The sequence below is a fragment of the Protopterus annectens genome, chromosome 4.part0 (genome assembly GCF_019279795.1).
Source record: "Protopterus annectens isolate FY-2018-M chromosome 4.part0, PAN1.0, whole genome shotgun sequence".
NCBI classification, from domain to species: Eukaryota; Metazoa; Chordata; order Ceratodontiformes; family Protopteridae; genus Protopterus; species Protopterus annectens.
Genome location: NC_056733.1, coordinates 1756955824 through 1756977313, shown reverse-complemented (window position 1 = coordinate 1756977313; position 21490 = coordinate 1756955824). Strand labels below are relative to the sequence as shown.

Sequence of the window (21490 nt, the reverse complement as noted above, 5' to 3'; positions counted from 1 at the left end):
CTCGGATGATGTCTCATTTGCAGACATTTTAGAGATCCTCAAACAACGAGGCGGCTGGATATCCAAACCCCCCTCTGCTGATGAGTCAGTGCTTCTCAAGGCCTTTGGGGCTCAGCCCTCCACCTCCTGGGTGTCTCCGCCCTTCGACGAGCTCCTGGATTTGGTTTGTCGGAGGGCGTGGGAACACCCAGATACTGTGGAACCAGTGCCTTCTCGTCCTAACAAATTTTTGTCTGCCCCACCCGAGAAGGAGTTCCTGACTAAAGGCGTGGCTGTAGATGCCATGGTGGTGGCATCTGCTACACAACAGGACGTGGCAGAGGCTTCAACGTCCGTCCATCCTCCTAATAGTCTAGGAGCATGGACCGGTATGGGAAGCGCACCCTGACTTCAGCGGCCTTTACTTTAAGGTCCCTGAATTATTTGGCACATTTTACCAGGCTACAGAGGGATCTGGTCAAGGAGCTGTCAGATTCCCTCTCGGGTAACCTACCTGAGCAGCTAGCCCAGTCGGTTAGCTCTCAGTTGGCTATCCTTACTTCAATTTCTAACTCGTCCATGAGGCTCATTTCATATGCGGCCGAAGGGGCGGGTAAGCGGCAGGCACAGGCGTGGCTCTTCGGAGACAAGCCTGGCTCCGTTTGTGTCATTTTGCGGAGGCCTTCAAGTCTTCCTTCGCCGACGCTCCCTTTGATGGGTCCTCTTTGTTTGGACCTAAGGTTAAAGACACTCTTACCCGCTGTGAGCAAGAGGGAAAAACTTTATCTGCCGTAGGTGCACGTTATTCCACTCCCTTCGGCCTTATCCCAAGGCTAAAGGAGGAGGGAAGATGTGGTTCCAAATCACGTAAGTTTTTCCTCAACAGCAGGAAGATTCCCATTCCAGAGGCAGAGGACGGGGAAATTTTTCTGGGAGACGCCGTCCCAGAGGCGGCAGAGGGCCCTGCAATTCTGGAGACCGCGAGTCCTTTCGTGGCTCTTCAGCCTCCCACACTTCATGAGGGATTGCCCGGCTGTGCTGCTCGAGCCAGTCGGGTGCCGTTGCCAAGCACCTAAAAGCCTGGGAGTCTATCACTCAGGACAGATGGGTGCTTCGGATTATTGCCGGAGGTTACACAATTCCCTTCACACACTCACCCCCACCGTCCAAAAAAATCCCGGACCCACCACCCAGTCAAAGGGAAATTGCAGCCGCAGAAGCGTTAAAGCTGCTAGAAAAAGGAGTCATCCAACCGGTCCCCACAGACCAGATCGGATCCGGAAATTACTCAAGGTTCTTTTTAGTGCCAAAAAAGACAGGGGACCTGAGACCAATATTGGATCTCAGCAGACTAAACCAATCCGTCATGAAATCCAAATTCCGAATGGTCACGTTACAATCCATTCTCCCATTGTTGGAGAAGAATGTTTGGATGTGCTCCATAGATCTCAAGGACGCCTATTATCACATACCGATACATCGGGCATCCAGGAAGTATCTGCGCTTCAGCCTGGGAGACAGTCATTTCCAATTTTGTGCACTGCCCTTTGGTCTCACCACAGCCCCCAGGGTGTTCACCAAGTGTTTGGCAGTAGTAACTGCTCACCTGAGGAGTCTTGGATTCCAAGTGTTTCCCTATCTGGACGACTGGCTCCTGACTGCCACCACCAGTCATCTACTAATGGACAACCTCAAAGCCACCATTTCCCTGGGTGCTACCCTGGGAATTACATTCAATTGGTCAAAGTCTGTCTTGCTGCCCTCTCAGCGCATAAGGTTCATAGGAGCAGAGATAGACTCAAAATTGATGCGTTTTTCTTCCTACCGAAAGGATTCAAACTTTACAAGGTCAAGTTCAAGCCCTGCTTTCAAGATCCAAAGCCCCAGCCAGGATGGTCCTGCAACTTTTAGGTTCGATGTCTGCCACGGTTCTCCTAGTTCCTCTGGCAAGATTGCACATGAGGATTCTTCAGTGGCTATTATCGACTCAATGGTCCTTTCAGAATCTTCCCTCAATCACCCCATTATGATTACAGAACGTGCAAAGCGGGACCTTCGCTGGTGGCTTCAGCCGTCCAATCTGAATCAGGGAAGACCTTTTGTTATCCCCCCTCCGGTGACCACCCTGACGACGGATGCCTCCCAGACAGGGTGGGGGGGGCATTGTCTGGGCAGGTTAGTTCAGGGTTCCTGGCTTCCAGGCGAAACCTTTCTCCACATCAATGTATTGGAGATGAGGGCTGTACTTCTGTCCCTACAGGCCGTCCACAAGTTTCTCCCTCAAGGCATTATCGCTATCCACACAGACAACATGTCGGTGGTCTGGTATCTAAACAAACAAGGAGGGACCAGATCTTACCCCCTTTGCAGAGAGGCCATGAGGGTGTGGGAATGGGCTGTAGCTACCAAACGTTTCTTGGTAGCGACCCACATTCCAGGGAAATCAATATATTGGCAGACAGATTAAGCAGGACAATTCTCTCTCCTCACGAGTGGTCCCTGAGCGAAACAGTAGCAGCTCAGGTTTTCAGAAGATGGGGGACGCCGTGCTGCGACCTGTTTGCAACACCACAAAACACAAAGTGCAAAAGGTTCTTCTCCTTGACTCCACATCAGGGGGAAGCAGCTATGGATGCTCTAGCACAACCTTGGCCAACAGGGCTACTTTATGCCTTTCCTCTGGTTCCACTTCTCCCCAAAGTCATTCAGAAAGCTTCTCAATTGGGGTCCACAATGATACTAATTGCTCCGCACTGGCCTCGTCAGGTATGGTTTCCCTACCTGAAGAAACATGCGGTGGACGATCCTTGGGTTTTAGATCTAACTCCGGATCTGCTAATTCATCAGTCGGGACGACAACACCAGTCCCTTCGCACTTTGAAGTTGACAGCTTGGCTCCTCCACTTCCGACTTTAGTCAGAAATCACACCTTAGACCCGGAAGTTATTCACATTTTATCTTCGGCCCACAAACCCACCACTAAGAAATTGTACCTCAGTAAGTGGAAGAGGTTTGCTATCTGGGCTCAACTCAGGGGCTTAGACCCTATCACTGCCCCGATCCCAGAGGTTTTGAAATTTTTAACATCCTTGTTTAATCAAGGATCTTCAGTCTCTACTATTAAAGTCCAACTGGCAGCTATCTCTAAATTTCATGAATCCATGGATCCACCGTTGATGAGCAGCAGATTATGCAAAACTTTCATTAAAGGTGCGGGGCTGTTAAGACCCCTAGTTTTTCATCCTGCGCCTCCGTGGGATCTTGATTTGGTGCTTCGTGCATTAACATCTTCCCCTTTCGAACCGGCTGCTACATGTGAGTTAAAATATCTGTCTTGGAAAACTGCCTTCTTAGTTGCAATTACCTCTGCAAGAAGAGTTTCAGAGCTTCAAGCCCTATCTATCAAGCCACCGTACTTGATTTTTCACAAGGATAGAGTATCACTTAGGCCTAACCCATCTTTTGTCCCAAAGGTTTGTTCTAATCTCTGTCTCCAACAATCTCTAGAGCTACCAGTTTTCTTTCCAAAATTCTCCAACGAAGCAGAATACACTCTCCATAAATTGGATGTTCACAGGCAATTGCGCTTCTATCTAGACAGGACTCAGCAAATTCGTAAATCAGACCAGTTGTTTGTGTCCTTCTCAGACAATAAATTGGGTAAAACCATCACAAAAGCTACTATCTCCAAATGGATTAGAGATTGTATAACTCAGGCTTATTCCTCTTCAAATAAGCAACTTACAACATCTATCAAAGCTCACTCTACCAGAGCTATGGCTACTTCTATTGCCTTTCATTCCAAGCTCGCTATTTCTGAGATTTGTGCTGCGGCTACTTGGTCCAACCCGCACACTTTCATTTCCCACTATAAATTGGATGTGGCATCTAAAGGGCGAGCATCATTTGGTTCCACGGTACTCAGGAGTGTTTTCCAGTGAGCCACCCAGGATTCAGGTGCTAGGGACGCTGTCCCATCAGTCAGAATGTAGGCGAGATAGGATCACATAACATCTTTTAGTTATGTACTCACCATAACTTCATATGTTTGGGATCCATCTCGCCTACATTCCTAATACCCACCCTCCTTCCCCCGGCCTTGGAGATCAGAAGAGATTGAACGGTTTTGAGTTCTACTGTTTTATCTTGTTTCATCTGACGATGTTATATAAGCAGTGCGTGCATGTGTGCATGTATGCGGACAAACTAGATCTGGGGGACTGGTAGTGGTGCATCCTGGGATATAGTAAGCTCAGCCAATAAGAGACTTCGCTCTTTGGCATAAGCGTGCCGAGTCGGAGCCGAGGGATCGGCTCCGAACCCATCAGTCAGAATGTAGGCGAGATGGATCCCAAACATCTGAAGTTATGGTGAGTACATAACTAAAAGTTATGTTATATGGAATGAAAGAATAAATTAAATTTGTGTTTAACGGTAAATGGATTTTAGTATCAAAATGGTTATGGAAGGAGGAGTGGGGGTCTAATAGGGATGAAAATTTAATATGATAGTAAAGGAAATTGTGCACATGTAAACATATTTGTATATTTATATGTTTGTACATTTGTAATTTTTTTGTAAATATTTTGTAAATAAGAGTTCTTTTTGTAAATAAATAAAGGACCCCCCCACACTCTTTTTAATAGGAGCTGTAGGGTCTTTTACATCCACCTGAGTCACCCCCAGCTAAATCAGATGGGGCATTGGCTTAACATCTCATTCAAATGACAACATACTCAGGAGAGCAACAGTCCCCTTACACTGCATTGTAGCTTCAGTAATTGATCTACCTGGCATGGGACTAGTAGCCTTTTGCAACAAAAGCAAATGTGCTACCTGTTGCACTACTGGCACCAATACTCGTTAATGAATCTTTCCAGATGTTATGATTTAAGATTGCTGTGACCCACCCCAAAGAAAATAATATTGTTGTAAATATACTTAACCATGACTGCAGAGCTTTGTGGAGTGGTCACTTTAACAATGAAAATACTGTCTCTCCCCTTGAATAAAAGCAAACAGTTATTCTGACTTTTACTTGCTTTGTTTTTCAGTTTATTGTTGTCCATATATGCTATTATACTTTTGGTAACAGATTGCCAAAGCAATTTTTCTAGCAGTGCTGTGTATGAGCACTTCATGCACCCATGAAGGGTCCAAAGAACACTGGCATAGGATCAGGTAAAGTTCTTATAAAATATGTAGGGACAGTGTTAAAAAAACTAATTTGAATAATGATGAGTTAAGTGGTATAGAACATGTTACGATATACAGTTGCAGTGATGACTCCTTGAAGACCTGTTGTTATGGTAAGTAAACTTTCACTCAAATGTGCTTTATTTGTATTGTAATTTTGTATTGATTTTTTATGAGATTCAGCATATAGATTTTATCAAATGCATTGTCTTTATTCTGTTTATCTACAGCAATGAATTCAGCAAACTTGTAGCTGAAGAATATCTGAGTTTTTTTGATTTTTCCGAACTGTCTCTGGATAAAGCACTTCGGTAAGCAAATCCATCCATCCATCTTCAGATCCCATTTGAAAAATATTTTAGCTTCATAGCTAATGGAAATTAGAAAAAGAACAGAACCATAAACACATTTTACATATGTTTTGTTGAGTTTTGTTGGTTGAAGCATATATTTTGTTTAATTGGTTCATAAAAAGTAATGGTGTACACATTTAAAAGAATGCTTGAAGTCTGCAGCTGTATCTCCAAATATTCTCTCTCTTACGATTTTCTTATATCAAGTCATCTTAACACTAATAATGTTTAAGTTTTAAAATATGAAAGAATATAAGAGAGGAAAACCCTGAAATAATTTTCAAAGTTGGCCATGCATTTTCCATTTATGCTTAATGGATTACTTCTAAAGGACATAAAGGAAGGAACGCTAGACAATGCAGCTACAAAAATAAGTTGTTTCAACAGCCTGGAGTAGGGAAGATGTAGTTCAACTTCACACAAATGGGAGCAAAATGAATACTAGCTGCAACAGTCCAGGTAATCTGACTTCATAATGTTCAAAAATGCAGTTACTGCGGACTAGGAAAATAAAAATGCAGTTACTGCTGACTAGGAAAAACTGCAGGAATTCTAGAAACCCACCTAAATATTGAAAACACCCTTTAAGTTACTAAAGCTAATTAAAACTTGCTTCAGAGAAACCTTAAACAGAATAGTAAATTTCTTTATAAAATGACTGACAGATTACAACAGGCCTTAGATGTTTACAGATAACCTCATTGTGTCCAGTGCAGCATACGCATATTGCACCATATTTTCTTTATTTGAGTTGAGTACATTATGACAAGAAATGATTCTTGCTGTTCTGTGGTAGCAGACAAATAGCCAGCATTCTTTACAACTAACTTTATTGATGTTGCTAGTGAAATACTTAACTAATTGTTCCCATTTCTGAAAGACTTTTCCAGTTATCTGGCACTTAAACAAAAATGTTTTGTGTGATAGCAGACCTGGCTGTATTACAATGCATTAAGCTGAAGCTAGAGTGTCCTCCTGCAGTTAGGAGTTTGATTATCATACAATCAGCCAAAATATTTAAGTGCCTTGGTTTGTTTATAAAATGAATGAAATGATGTCCTTTTCATTCTTCCTGAACGAAAGTGTTACGGATCCGATCCTCTGATCTGACCTGGCTGCCTACTTCAGACTTTGGATAAAACTCTCAGGTTCCTCCCTCTACGCATAATGCCCCAGTTCATCCCTAACATTTCAAATGATGTTTGCTGCCATCGCGCACAGACATGGGATCCTTCTCTTGCAGCATTTTCTCATAGTGTTCTATATTTGTAAGTGAAAAAGTTTAATTATCTTTATCTTCTTCTGCTATATACCTCTGTTCTCTAATCTTAAAACTCCCTTTTATTTTTTTGGATTTTCTGTGTCAGGCTCCTATTTTTATAGTAACCTCTCAACATACCATTGCAGGTATTTTCTCTTTCTTCTTTTCTTCTATCACTTCTACCCTGTTAAACAGGGTATTCTTTTTGTTACCATTGGTGGTATTTTCTCCTTAAAAAAATTGTCTGTGCTTTAACTACTTTTTTCTCTGTGGATTGTTACTGTCATGGCTGACAAGTCTTCAGGTTTTAAGAAATGCATTTCTTGTGGGCATACAATCCGTGTAGGACTGTGTCTATTGCTTGGGAGCAGCTTATTTAAATATTAACTGTTCAATTTGTGCAGGATTTAACTCAAGAACCATAGTTGACAGGCTTAATAAGCTTATACTTAAAGGTTTGCTTCCTTCAACGTCTTCTTCCTCTTCAAAGGCTCAACCCCCCCCCAGTAAACCTTCAAAAGCTCCATCGGAACACAGGAAGCCATCGCCTTTGAAGTCTCCTAAGATTTCATTGGACCCTCTTTCAAAATTTCCAAAACTATCAGATCCGAGTTTGTTGGACCTTAAAATACAGACCGTGGACCCAAAATCTTCAGATTCTAAACCCTCTGATCCTATTGTTATCTCAGCCAGCCCTACCACTCAAATTATGGATCCTACATTTTTGGATTTTAAACCTAGCATGTCTTACGAAGACTCATACACTCACCCAAGTTTCTGATAGATCCTATTGCCCCTCGGCTCCATTCTCCTTTTATGTAGAAACCTAAAAAGCATTCCAGCCCTCAATCAACTGCTTCATCCATCAGGTCCTCCATGTGTCTGTCTGAAGTCAATGTGGAGAGGACAATGCGAAAATTCCTCTCAGCTCTGATCCAAATGAGGGTTACCTTGACTCCATCCTCAATGGATTTGTGTGCCTTCCTGACACTACTCACACAGTTCTATCTCCTTCACCAATCCATCCTTTAGTTTTGGAGCCCCAGGATCTGACTGCTCTGAGAATTCTGGAGTCATATCTGAAGAGAATTTATGAGTGAGCCTTTATATGGCTGTGTCCCTTGTGGACATTGTGCACATTGTTCTCAAGTAACTAGATCTAAACATTTTTCCAGTAAAAATACACCTGTTGTATTTGATATTAAATTCTTTGCCAACTGTAATGCAGATTGGGTCATTTATCTTGTCACATGTTCTTGCCGGGCATTCTACATTGGACAGACATCTCGACCACTAAGACTACGTATGACTGAACATTTTAGTGACATTAGGAATGAAAGACAATCTAGTGCCCTATATAAGCATGTCTTTGCACACAACTGCAAATTTTAGCTTTACTATCATTGACAGGATCACAGGAGACAGATGTAACAAAATTGGTTGTCACTCCATTCTGAATAATAAAGAGAAAAAGTGGATAATTAAACTGGGTGGTTACTTTTCCCCTGGACTTAATGAACAACTATAATTAACCAATGAGAAGAACGTGTGCGGTTATCTGCAGGTATTTAATAGTGCATGGTACTAGTGAATTATATGGGTTACACTGAAGAAGGCTTGACTTAGCCAAAACCAGTCTGGTTCTTTGGTTTTATGTACCTTTTTGCCCATATGCCACAATTAAATAGGAAGATTTCACACCACTTTTTGCTGGCCTGTCATTTTTTACACACTGCATCTCCCACAGGGTAAAGACCCTAATGAACTATTGTGGTTCTGATTGGAAATTGGGTAGTTGAACAATTCTTTTTGGTTTAAAAATCTACCAAAAGAAAAAGTCACATTGTGGAAATAAAGTGCTGATTTTATCATCAGCTGTTATCATTTGCCTTAACCTTGCAACCACCTGTCTAAGTGTGACGGAAAAGGGACTAAACCTAGTAACATAAAATATTTTATTTTATGCCCCATTCTCTCTTGAAGTAAATTGAATTCTATGTCCAAACCTACTGTTCTCATGCAGTTGTTCCCTACTTATCACATTATTCAACAGTTTACTCTTTGCTTCATTAAGAATAGATCTACAATACCCTCTGGCCGATTAATCTCTCCTGTACTTCAGCCAGAGATTTCTCTTTAGAAGCCATCTCAGAAGTATTCATCCATACTCTTCTAAATTGACCATAACGCAATGACTTAATGAGATGTTCAGGGTGCATGCTGGAAGCATACAAAAAAATTATTCATAGCAGTGGTCTTCCTAAATGGAACATATTGAATAACTCCCATCTCATTCACAAAAAACTGGACATCTAGAAAACTAATGGTACTGAAGTCTGTGACAACAAAACTGTATACCATGACTGTTAGAATTCAAGTCCCCCACAAATTTCTCAAACTCAGATAGAGGTCCCTTACATATGAAAATCAAATCGTCTATGTATCGCCTATATAACATCACCTTCTCCTTGTAATAAATATGGCTGTACACAAACTGCTTTTCAAACTCCCCCATGTACAAAACAGCATAAGAGGGAGCAAAAGGAGCCCCCATAGCAGTGCCCCTTATCTGCAAATAATATTCCTTGTTAAAACTAAAATAGTTGTGTGTTAAACAAAATTCAAGCAACTCCAAAATGTAGGCACTGCAAGGCTCTTCCCCCTGTATTGAAGCCATAGTTTCAAGATTCTTACCTGTTGTAATATTCACGTACAAAGAAGAAATATCCAAAGTGGCCCAAAAATATTCTTTTTCTCCACACCATATTTGCATTAGAACACAAATCTCTTGTGTGTTCTTTATGTGGGCTGGTACAGAACTCAAATGCATTTTAAGTAAAGAGTCCAGTAATACCTCCACATTTTCCAGGTAAGAATCTATGCCAGCAACAATCGGTCTCCCTGGTGGCCTGCTCACATTCTTGTGAATCTTCTGTCTTCTTCTTTTGGCTTTTCCAGGTTAGGGGTCGCCACAGCAGATCACCTGTCTGCTCATGATTGGCAGTGGAGTTTTATGGTGTTGAGTTGCCAGCCCGACGCCCAACCTTCCACAGAAGGCACACACACACACACACACACGTGCACTCACACCTAGGGCCAATTTAACGTGTCCAATCCACTACAGCATGTCTTTGGGATGTGGGAGGAAACCTTAGCACCCGGAGGAAAGCCACGCGACCACAGGGAGGACATGCAGACTCCGCACAGAAGGTACCCCAGCCAAGGATCGAACCAGGGAACCTCTTGCTGTGAGGTGACAGTGTTAACCGCTGCACCATCGTGGCTTTGGTATAGCATAAAAATATGGGTCTCGAGCATTGGCAACAAACAACTTCTTAATAGACTGTGATGAAAGGAACCCCAGTCTTTCCCCCTTCTCTAATAGTTCACTTGCAAGAGGGTTGTAAAGGGAGCTTAACATAAATTCTGTTGTCACACAGAAGTTCAGTTACCATGTTCTGGTAGCCAACTTTATCCATAATAACCCAGTTACCACCCTTGTTTGCTACCCTAAAAATATAGTCTCCTACCTGGCCACGAAGTCTGGAAAATTCCTGCCATTCTTCTTTACTTAAATTAAATTGTTTACATTTGAATTTACTAAATTCTTTTTCAATGTTATTCAACAACAATTTTTTCAAACATAGCAACAACAGGAGAAAATTTAGGGGGACAAAAGGTGTTTTCCACATTAGGTAAACTAGGAATCTTAGGCTGACCATAACCAGTAACAAAAACAGTGCTTTCTTCAGTGCTGCAATTAAGTACATTTAAACTTTCATCATAGTCTTATATAGATACATCTAACAATGAGTACTCAGAATTTTCAGATATGGATGAAACATTTCTTTCCATGTTAAAGAAAGTGTCTCTGGAAAAATACACTTTCAAATGAAGTTTGTGACAGAATTTACTAGCTTCAGTAAGTACATTAGCAAGAGAGGGACATTTAGTGGGAATACACTTCGTCCCCTTTAATAGCACACCAATAACTGTGTCAGTAATTGCTAAATTTGCTAAATTAAAAATTTTTAAACAATCAACATTACTACCTTGAATTTCAAAGTCCGTTATCAACAATTTGTGAAGATACATGTTGCAAATTTCTAAAAATTAATGTTTCCCTTTCTTTTTCTGTTTGCTGCCTGTATTCCCATTGCTGCTGCTGTGCTGAAAACCCTGAGAGCCCTACAATGAACCTGATTGGTTCTCCTGACCAGCTGATCCTGCATTAGGCAGCATCTCAAAAGAGACAATGTTAAGTTGTCAATCTCGCCTTCATTCTTGCTGGATGGGTTCCGGCCAATACTAAAGCTCGAGAGCTAATTCCACCGGCTCGAGGCTCCCCTATATCCCACAATGCTAGGCGGTAACTACTCAGATCTCGTTTGCTGCTTAGCTGACGAGGTGCTTCTTCTACCGGCTCTGGCAGGTTAGTAAGTTTTTCTTGTTTAGAAACTTCTATTTCAACCCCTATTTTTTTCCTTTTAGCATAGATTTATTTATAGTATTTTATTAGTTTAAATCGGGTCCCCCTCTAGTGTCAGGAATCCCTTTTTATTCCCTTCTTATCTTTTAGGCCTTTGGCCCTTTCCCTCTCTTTCCCCTAGTCCTTCAGTGTGACTGGAATTTTATTTTGCTTAAGGGTGTGTTTGTGTGTTGTGTTTGTGTATTTACACTGAGTTTAGGATGTCTAAAGACTCCAAGGTCTCAGGCTTCAAGAAGTGTGATTCGTGCTGTCAGAAAATGTCTCTGACAGACGGTCACACTTCTTGTGTATATTGTCTGGGACCTTTGCACCTGCAGGACTCATATGCTGTGTGCCATGCATTCAGCCCTAGAGTCCTGCAGGAACGCAAAAATAAATTGATATTACGTGGCTTGTTAAAGCCTGAAGGCCCCCCGACCCAGTCTGTGTCGGGGAAGCCTTTTAAGACTTCCAGACCATCGGCTCCAGTTTCAGAGCCGTCCCCTGGAAGCATTAAATCGGCTTCGACATCGGCTCTGGCTGGAGCCGATGTTTCAAAATCTCATACCATCACCTCGGCTCCGGCTGGAGCCGAGGTTGACAAGACTCAGTCGGCTCCGATAGGCTTATCGGAGCCACCTGCTAAGAAGAGGTCTAAGTCCCCTTCCATCGGCTCTGGGATCTCCTCTTCTATCAGAACGGAGCCATAGGTCTCATTCCTCTCGGTCCTCCAGGCTGTCCGACCATGATTTACAAAGGGTGGTGAGTAGACTTCTCAAGTCCGAGGCACTGGCCCAAATGCTGCATAGCCCTATTCAACAGTCAGCGGCTATTTCCATCCCTGATTTTGTTCCTCCTCTGACTTCTTTGAGTTCAGAGCCAGGGCTCATCGGAGCCGTGGCTGTTGGTGCTTCAGAGCCGATGCCTTCCCTTTCGGCTCCATCGTCTGCTCCGATTTCCTCATTGGAGGGATCTCGGCGCCGGGCTTCACTCGTCGGCTCTGAGGGGGGCGAGTGGCATCGGACCCTTGTCCGACCCTGTTCTCCCTCTCGGGGCGTCGGCGCTGGTGAGTTTGGCTCAGACATTGGCCTCAGAGCCGTCCCTGTCGGTGCCGGGGGGTCCTTGTCTCCTCGGAGCGGGGACCTCCGGCCTTGCCTGATAGGGGCGCCTTCGAGGTCATGCGGAGAGTGTTAGACCCAGTGTCTACCCCACAGTCGGCTCCGTCAGCTCCGCCCTCTTCAGTGCCTGCAGTGATTTTTATCCATCTCCTTGTATCAGACCGCAGAGAGCCAGCTCCTCAGGTTTCCCCATTGGGAATTTCCTCCTCTTCCGAGGCCTCTCCTGATCCGGTAGGAGAACCCCCTCGGAAGAGACAGTGTAAGAGGAAGCACATTGACTCCCCTGAGTCTATCACCTCTGACACTGACTTGGAGGAATCTGAAGGTTCCCCTCGGTCCCCCTCTGAGGATGTCTCCTTTGCTGACATCCTTGAAATCCTGAAACAGATGGGGAACTGGCCCGCCCTTAACCCTTCAGAGGATGAGTCAGTTTACCTTGAGGCGTTTGGCTCTCGCCCTTCCACCTCCTGGGTGTCCCATCCCTTTGACCCCCTTATGGAAGTGGTGGCAAGGAAGGCTTGGACGGCCCCTGATTCAGTGGAACCTACCCCAAGGAGGCTGTCAAAATTTTTTACTGCCCTAAGGAGAAAGAGTTTCTATCAAAAGGTGTCTCTGTTGATGCCATGGTGGTGGCCGCAGCCACTAAGAAGGAGTTAGCCGATCCTTCGGTACCTGTCCATCCTCCTAATAAGGAGTCTAGGACCATGGACAGGTACGGTAAGTGGACGTTTTCGTCAGCGACCTTTTCAATGCGGTTGCTGAACTACTTGTGTCACTTCACCCGTCTCCAGAGAGATTTGCTCAAAGATATAGGTGAGGCTATATAGGATCCAACAGCTGAGGGGTTCCAAGACAAAATGAACTCCCAGTTGGCAACCCTGAATTTGTTTAACTCCTCCATGCGGCTTATCTCATATGCTGCTGATGGGGCGAGTAGGGCCGCAGGCACAGGTGTAGCTTTACAACGTCACACCTGGATGCGGCTTTGCAATTTTGCGGACCCTTTCAAGGCGTCCTTCACCAATTCCCCCTTTGATGGCTCAACATTGTTTGGTCCTCAGGTGAAGGATACATTGACTAGGTGCGAGGTGGAAGGTAAGACTCTCTCTGCCGTGGGAATCTGTTTTTCTACCCCTTCTAGACCTTATCCAAAAGGTCAGAGGGGAGGAAAAATGTGGTTCCGCAAGCCTCAGGGAGTCTCATCTGACGCACATGGTCGATTCCCCTCTAGAGGCAGAGGGGGGAATAACAACAGATGCCGCCCTAGAGGCAGAGGAGGTCCGCAAAACCAGGGTAGCAGAGAAACTTTCTCTGATAAAGCCTTTCAGCATCCCTGAGGAGCTGCCCAGCTGTCTACCTTCGGAGGCAGTAGGGGGAAGATTATCACTGTACCCAAAAGCCTGGCTTTCCCTCACCCAAGACAAATGGGTACAGTCAATCATATCCAAGGGTTACAAAATTCCCTTTATTCACATCCCTTCCCAACCCAAAGGATCCCTTCCAGACGTTCCACCCAGTCTAAGGGAACAAGCAGCACTAGAAATATCAAAGCTGCTATCAAAAAGAGCTATCCAATCAGTCCCAGCAGACCAGCAAGGATCCGGAATCTACTCCAAATTCTTTTTGGTACCAAAAAAAACGGGACTGGAGACCTATACTGGATCTCAGCAAGTTAAACAATTATATCAAAAAAACAAAATTCCGGATGGTCACGCTACAGTCCATTCTACCCTTCTTGGGTCAGGACAATTGGATGTGCTCGATAGACCTTCAGGATGCTTACTACCATATCAAAATGCACAGACGCTTCAGGAGGTTTCTCCGCTTCAGGCTGGGAGCCAGTCATTACCAGTTCAGAGCCCTGCCCTTTGGTCTCACTACAGCCCCCCGAGTGTTTACCAAATGCATGGCAGTGGTCGCGGCTCACTTGAGACGTCAAGGACTCCAGGTGTTTCCATATTTAGACGATTGGCTCCTTACCGCCACCACCAGACATCAACTGCTTCTAGCCAGAGACTTCACCATCCAAACTTGCCAAGCTCTAGGCATCTCAATAAATTTCAAAAAATCTGCCTTGTCGCCTTGTCAATCTATTACCTTTATAGGCGCCACCTTAGACACACTCAATCTTTCCGCCAGACTTACAGATCAAAGAGTGTTAGATATCCGCAAACAAGTTTACCTTCTATTACAATGCAACAAGGTCAAAGCCAGGGTAGTCTTGAAGGTATTAGGAATGGCAGCTACTATCACCCTTCTCCCCTTAGCTCGTTTCCACATGAGGATCCTCCAATGGATGCTGTTTACTCAATGGTCCTTCCAACAGCTCCCAATGTCTCACATCATATTAATAACTCAAGTCACCACAGTGACAACGGACGCCTCCCTGATCGGGTGGGGGGGGGGCATTATCAGGGCAGGACAGTCCAGGGCACGTGGCAACCTTTCAAGTGCCACTTGCACATAAATGTCTTAGAGATGAGAGCAGTGCTTTTAGCGTTGCAAGCCCTTCAGGACTCTCTTCCCACGGGGACTATTGCAATTCAGACGGACAACATGTCCGTAGTGTGGTACATCAACAAACAGGGCGGAACCAGATCCTTCCCCTTATGTCGAGAGGCACTCAGACTTTGGCAGTGGGCGATTTCTTCTCAGCGTTTTCTGATAGCAACGCACATTCCCGGGAAGTCCAACGTGATTGTGGACAGGTTGAGCAGGGCCATTCTCATGCCCCACGAGTGGTCTCTGAAGAAATCGGTGCTGGAAGAAGTCTTCCAAAGATGGGGCCAGCCTTGCTGCAATCTTTTTGCTACTCCCCAAAACAGCAAGTGTCACGACTTCTTCACTCTCTTACCGTTACCAGGCCACCCCACCAGAGACTCTCTAGTCCACGATTGGCCCTGGGGACTTCTGTATGCTTTTCCCCCTTTTCCACTGATATCTCAATTAATTCAGAAAGCTATCACCTTGAGAGTTACAATGATCCTCATTGCCCCTTACTGGCCTCGACAGATGTGGTTTCCGTTCCTCCATCATTACCTGTTGGAGCAGCCTTGGCATCTGGACCCGGTGCCAGATCTGTTGACCCACCAGTCGGGCCAGCTTCACCACTCCCTTCATTCTCTCAACCTCACAGCGTGGTTTCTCCAATTCCTACCCTAGCCAGGCTTCCCTTAATCTCTTATTCGGTCCGGAACATCCTGATAGCCTCTCACAAATCTTCTACCAGGAAGATTTATAATAGTAAGTGGAAACGTTTTCCTTCTGGGCAGCATCTAAAAATATAGACCCCTTCACTGCTCCTATCCAGTCTATCCTAGACTTTCTGGCAGAGCTCTTCCATTTAGGCTCTTCTTCATCTACCATTAGAGTACAATCAGCTGCTATATCTAATTTTCATGTAGGAGTCTGAGACTCCAGTATCATGTCCCATAAGCTCTGCAAAGCCTTTTTAAGAGGTGTTTTTCTGCTCAAGCCCCCAATCAAAGATCCCCCACCTCAATGGGACTTGAATTTGGTTCTGGCATCCTTGATCCCCCCCCCCCCTTCGAACCAGCGGCTTCATGCCCTCTTAAGCTGTTCTCATGGAAAACACTTTTTCTAGTAGTCATAACTTCAGCTAGAAGGGTATCTGAACTTCATGCTCTGTGCAGTCGTCCTCCTTACTTAGTTTCCACAAAGATAGGGTGTCCCTCCGGACTAATCCGTTCTTCTTACCTAAAGTTTCCTCTGAGGCAAATCTGAACCAAACGATTGATCTCCCCGTCTTCTTCCCTGACTATTCCAACAGGTCGGAACAAAAGTTACATTTTCTAGATGTTCACCGCCAACTTAGATATTATTTAGACAGGACTAAACAATTCAGGAAATCTGATCAGCTTTTCCTGTCTTATGCGGAAGGGAAATTGGGCCTTCCAGTTACTAAGGTGTCCCTTTCAAGATGGCTTACCTCTATAATTACCTTCATCTATGAAATCAGACATCAAAAACTGCCTTCAAGACCTAGAGCTCATTCAACTAGGGCATTAGCTACATCTGTAGCTTTTCAGGACAGGCTGCCAAATAGATTCCATTTGTGCAGCAGCCACTTGGGCTTCTCCTCATACCTTCATTTTACATTACAAATTGGATATGGCCTCCAGAAACCATGCCAGCTTTGGTTCCACTGTTCTCAAGAGTCTGTTCCGATATGCCACCCGGAATAAGGTGCTAGGGACGCGGTCCCATCCAGCAAGAATGAAGGCGAGATTGACAACTTAACATTAAGAAGTTATGTACCTACCATAACGTTCCATGTTAGTTGTCTTCTTCTCGCCTTCTTTCTTGCATCCCACCCTCCTTCCCCCTATCCTGGACAGACTGATAGGAAATTTTGGGATCTTCCTTTGGAGTTTCCTTCCCACATTTTCTACCACCTCTATTCCCCCTTTTATGTTTGTGGTAGCTTACATTCAGGTTTATATAGAGGTGGGTTCTTTTTTCTTCATACTGTGGAGACCAGAACTGCTTGGTTTAGCTATCAAACAAGATCTGAGTAGTTACCGCCTAGCATTGCGGGATATAGGGGAGCCTCGTGCCGGTGGAATTAGCTCTCGAGCTTTAGTATTGGCCGAGTCGGAGCCGAGGATCGGCTCCGAACCCATCCAGCAAGAAAGAAGGCGAGAAGAGGACAACTAACATGGAACGTTATGGTAGGTACATAACTTCTTATTTTTTTTGACGAAGTTTCAGCTGAAGAATATGAAGAAACACGACTAGATGACAAAAAACTGTTCTTTATATTTTGCGACCTTCCTTTACGAGGGAAACGGTAAACTGAATACACAGAACCACTGGCAGAGTCATTTCATAGGTTCATAGGTAGGTACTAGGATATTGGCCCTAGGGCCTGTATAAGCCTAGCTAAATGGTACCCTGGCTTTTGCAACCCAAGAAAATTATTTTCCTGTGCCCCTGTCAAGCAGAGCCATAGAAGTGATCCCCAGGGTGAATTTCCTGTCTCCCATCCAATCATCAAGATTTTTCTTGAAGAGTGCTAATGAGGAGCTTTGTTTGATATAGATAGGTAGTTTGTTTCAGAGTATGGGACATCTCTGGGACAGGAATCTATCCCTGCAGCATGTTCTGTTTATTGTGGTGACAAGATTTAGGTCCCTAGAGCATGTAGCTCGGAGGGATTGGGATTTCTTTAAGTGGAGCATGTCCAACAGCTCTGGGTTTGACATAGCTTTGTATGTTAGGCAGAGATCGCCCCTAAGTAGGCGATATGCGACACAGTAAAGCTGGAGTTTTTTGAGACGGTCTGCATAGGGCATCTGTTTGAGGCCAGTAATCCTCTTTGTGAGGTATTTCTGTGGCCTTTCCAGTTGTAGATGTCTTGTGAGGTACATACCAAAAGGGGTGTTGTAATCTATAATGGGTCTAATGAGTGATGAGTAGAGGGGAACAATAATCTCTTTTTTTCCTGAATGAGAAACCTTTTGTGATGAGGTGTGCCACGTAGAAGGATTTCCTGACTACTGTGGCAATGTGATTATCAAAGGAGAGACTACTGTCCACCTGTGTCCCAAGGTCTCTTATCACACTTTAGGTGTTAAGCAGACTACCGCCTATGTGGTAGTTCATGGGTACAGAGTTTTTACCAAAAGGGATGACAGTGCACTTTTTGGCATTAAGCTTGAGGCCATGGCTTTGACACCAGGCATCTGTCTCAGTGAGGCCCTTTTGTAGGATGTCCAGATCGTTAGGAGTTTGGATTATGGCTCCTAGTTTGCAGTCATCTGCGAACTTTAGCCAAAGACCTTCTGTGTTAGCCTTTACGTCAGAGAAGTAGATATCAAACAGGAGAGGACCTAGGACTGAACCCTGTGGTACTCCACTTGTCACTGGTCTGAAGTTGGATTTAGAGTCTGCTACTTTCACATTGTGGGTTCTGTCGGTGAGCCAGTTGGCAACCCATCTTGTGACATAGGGATTTATACCTAGTTTAGTGAGTTTATAATTTCAGAGTGGGGGATGGTGTTGAAAGGCTTGGCGAGATCTAGATAGGCTGTGTGAACCACCTTACCCTCATCTACGGCTTTGGTGACCACTTCAAAGAAGTCTATCCGGTTTAGGAGACATGATCTGCCTTTTACAAACCTGAACTGGGTAGGGTCCAGAGTTTGGAGATTACCACTGTCATTATTTATAAGTTCCATGATGATACGTTCCATAGCCTTGCAGACCAGGCTCATCAGGCTAACGGGACAGTAGTTCCCGGGGTCCGTGGTGGCTCCCCCTTTGTGGAGTGGGATAACCGTTGCTGTGCGCCATTCAGTGGGCACAAAGCTTGAGGTGAGGCTATGATTGAACATGGTACTTAGGTTGGGTGCCAGTTCGTTTTGTAGTTCATGTAGAACGCAGCCTGGGATGTTTCAGGTCCCATGGATGCTGTGTTCTTGGCTTTGGAGAGTGTGTTTTTTACCTGTGCAGCCGTGATTACAGGAACTTTGCATTCTTCCAGTATAGAGATGGGCCCTTTAGGGGATGAGAGGGGTAAAGTTAGCACTGAACCTATCTGCCAGGATGTTGGCAATATCAGCTGGTTCTGTATATTTAGTGCCATTGTGCTGTAACTCAGAGCCGATGTGAGTGTTGCCATTGAGATTCTTGACGTAGCTACAGAATGCTTGTGGTTGTCTTTAGAATCAGTGGCGATTTTGTTTTCATAACTAGCTTTGGAGGATTTTATGAGGGATCTCAGCTTCTTACTGAGACTGACCAGGGAGTTTCTCCAATCATGGGATTTTACTCTTTTTTTGCAACAGTTTATTTCTTCTTTTGTAGAGTTTGTTTATGGCAGGGGACCACCAGATTGGCTTCCTTTTTTTGGAGGACAGCATCTTGGTTCTGTTAGGGATGGCGCGATCCATGCACTCATGTATGTGCTTATAAAGTGCAATTGTATAGGATTCAGCAGTCGTACCTCTGTTGTCCGTCAGCATGGGTGTCGTAAAGTTTGCCACTTCTATCTTAAGAAGCGTGAAGTTGGCTTTGGAGAATTTTTTTACTGTGGTTTCCCTAATTGGGGGGGGGGGGGGTTGGGATGTGGATGTCTAGGGTGATTTGCTTGTGGTCGGATCTGATCAATGAGGAATTGACCTCTGGTGTGGAACACCGATTGCCCATGTTGGTAATGACCAGGTCTAGGATGTTGCTGCCCCTGGTGGGGGTGTGGATAAGTTGATCCAAGGCATTGGAATTTATGAACTCCAGAAAATGTTGAGCACAAGAGTTCGTACAGGAGTAGTTTTCCTAGTTAATGGTGGGGTAGTTGAAATCGCCCATTATTAGGGTGTTAGGCTGTACCCTAATATTTTCCAGTGTATCAAGAAATGAGGAGTGGGAATCCTGGGGCATGGTGGGGGATCTGTAGCAAGCTACAATTTGGACTGCGGTCTTGCCCAGAGTTAGTTGCACATGGATAATCTCGGATGTATTATACTGAGCAACTAGCCTGGAGGTGTGGATATCCTTAATGAATATGGACACGCCTTCGCCTTTAGTGCTTCAGTCCAGGTTAGGTGGATGAAAGGTGTGGTCTGAATTATAGCTTGGTAAGGCAGGGGTGATCTCTGGAGCCTTGAACCAGGCCTCTGTCACTGCACAGGTGTCAGTGTTCTCCATTTTAAGGAGTGCCTCGAGTGAGTGCATTTTGAGGATTAGACTTCTATCATTAAGTAGCATTACCCTCAGATTTTGCTTGCTTGTACCTGTTACGGTGGAGAATTTATTATTTGAATTTTGCCTAAAAAAGGCACTATAGGGGTGGCAAGAGCCTTAGCCAATATCCGGAGTCCCAAGGACGAGAGGTGCAGGCCATCTCTGGCAAAGCATCGTGGTTTGTCTGTCATGTCATTCCAGGCTGACAGATACTGGATCCCCTTAGAATGACACCAGAAGCTTAGCCAATTGCTGAAGTCAATCATTTTGTCCTTGTATTGTGGTATAATTCTGGGTGATGGCAGGATGCTACTCAAGGCTAGGGTTATATCTGCCTGGACTACAAGATCGGACAGCTCCTCCATGTCTCTTTTCATGTAGCCCAGGGAGGTATGTCTCAGGTCATTCACACCAACATGGACAATGACAGAGTCATATTTGTAGTTGTTATGGAGTGACCTGAGTGCATGCTTTATGTGGCGGATCCTGACATCTGACAGCCAGAGGACAGTAACTTTCTCCTTGTTTAGCCTGGTGAGTGGAACGTCAGTGTACCTGACTATAGAGTCACCTATGACTAGAGTCTTGGGTACATTGTTATGCCTTATGGGCTGTGGTTGAGTAGCACACTGAGTTTGTGGGCTATGTGTCATTTGGGTTGTGTTGGGGGGTGGAGGTTGCTTGCGTTTCTGCTTTGGAGGTCCCTGTTGCTTAAGTAGATTTTTTTTTTTTGAGAGCCTCCATGAATGTAGGTGTGTGTTTTGTGTTTCTATGTGTGTGTTTTGGTGGTGTAGGTTTTGAGGGACAATGTGATGAGTGTGGTGTGGTGCAAGTGTTTACATTCTCCTCTTGACTGTATAGTCCATTCGTGGGTGAAGAGAGCTTTGCTTCCAGTTTGGCTATATAAGTGCATCTCTCACAGTTTGTAGTGTTGGGTGGTAGGAGGAGAGGGTTGTCTGTGTACATGAGGCAATTGCTGCATTGCCCCAAGATGCCCAGATTCATCAGGTAGACCGGATAAAACACCAGGAGCTGACTCTTAGACATGCCTGGATTGGTGCTTATTTATTAAGTACTAATAACTGTATTCCTCTAGACAAGTGAGGAAAGTTGAGTGTTGCAGTAATTTGTAGCTTATTTAGTGCTTACAATGAGTTCTGAACAAGTGCTGAGCTCAAAGAAACAGATTTGAGTGCTGAAACTAGAAAACTGGCTAGGTCTAAGAAACAAAATTGAGCTAGAAGGCTTCCCTCTAACACAGAAAGTCTTGGGCTCAGAAGCTTACAAACAGTCCTGGATACAGCAAATCTGTATCTGGACTAGACGACATGCAGGAAACAAGCTTAGAAATTTTTTTTTTTTTTTATGTCCCTTTCTAGTTTTTTCTTCTTTCTGCCACTCGTTTCAGCTT

General features: G+C 44.5%; 1 protein-coding gene across 1 annotated transcript in view; it reads left to right on the top strand.

Moving 5' to 3' along the window:
* The window catches only part of PSD2 (pleckstrin and Sec7 domain containing 2), a 2726943-nt gene that overhangs the window by 667634 nt on the left and 2037819 nt on the right, over positions 1-21490 (top strand). The window contains exon 5 of the mRNA XM_044069466.1: positions 5406-5486. Within this exon, the coding sequence (XP_043925401.1) occupies positions 5406-5486 (81 nt within the window). The remainder of the gene's footprint in view (positions 1-5405; positions 5487-21490) is intronic.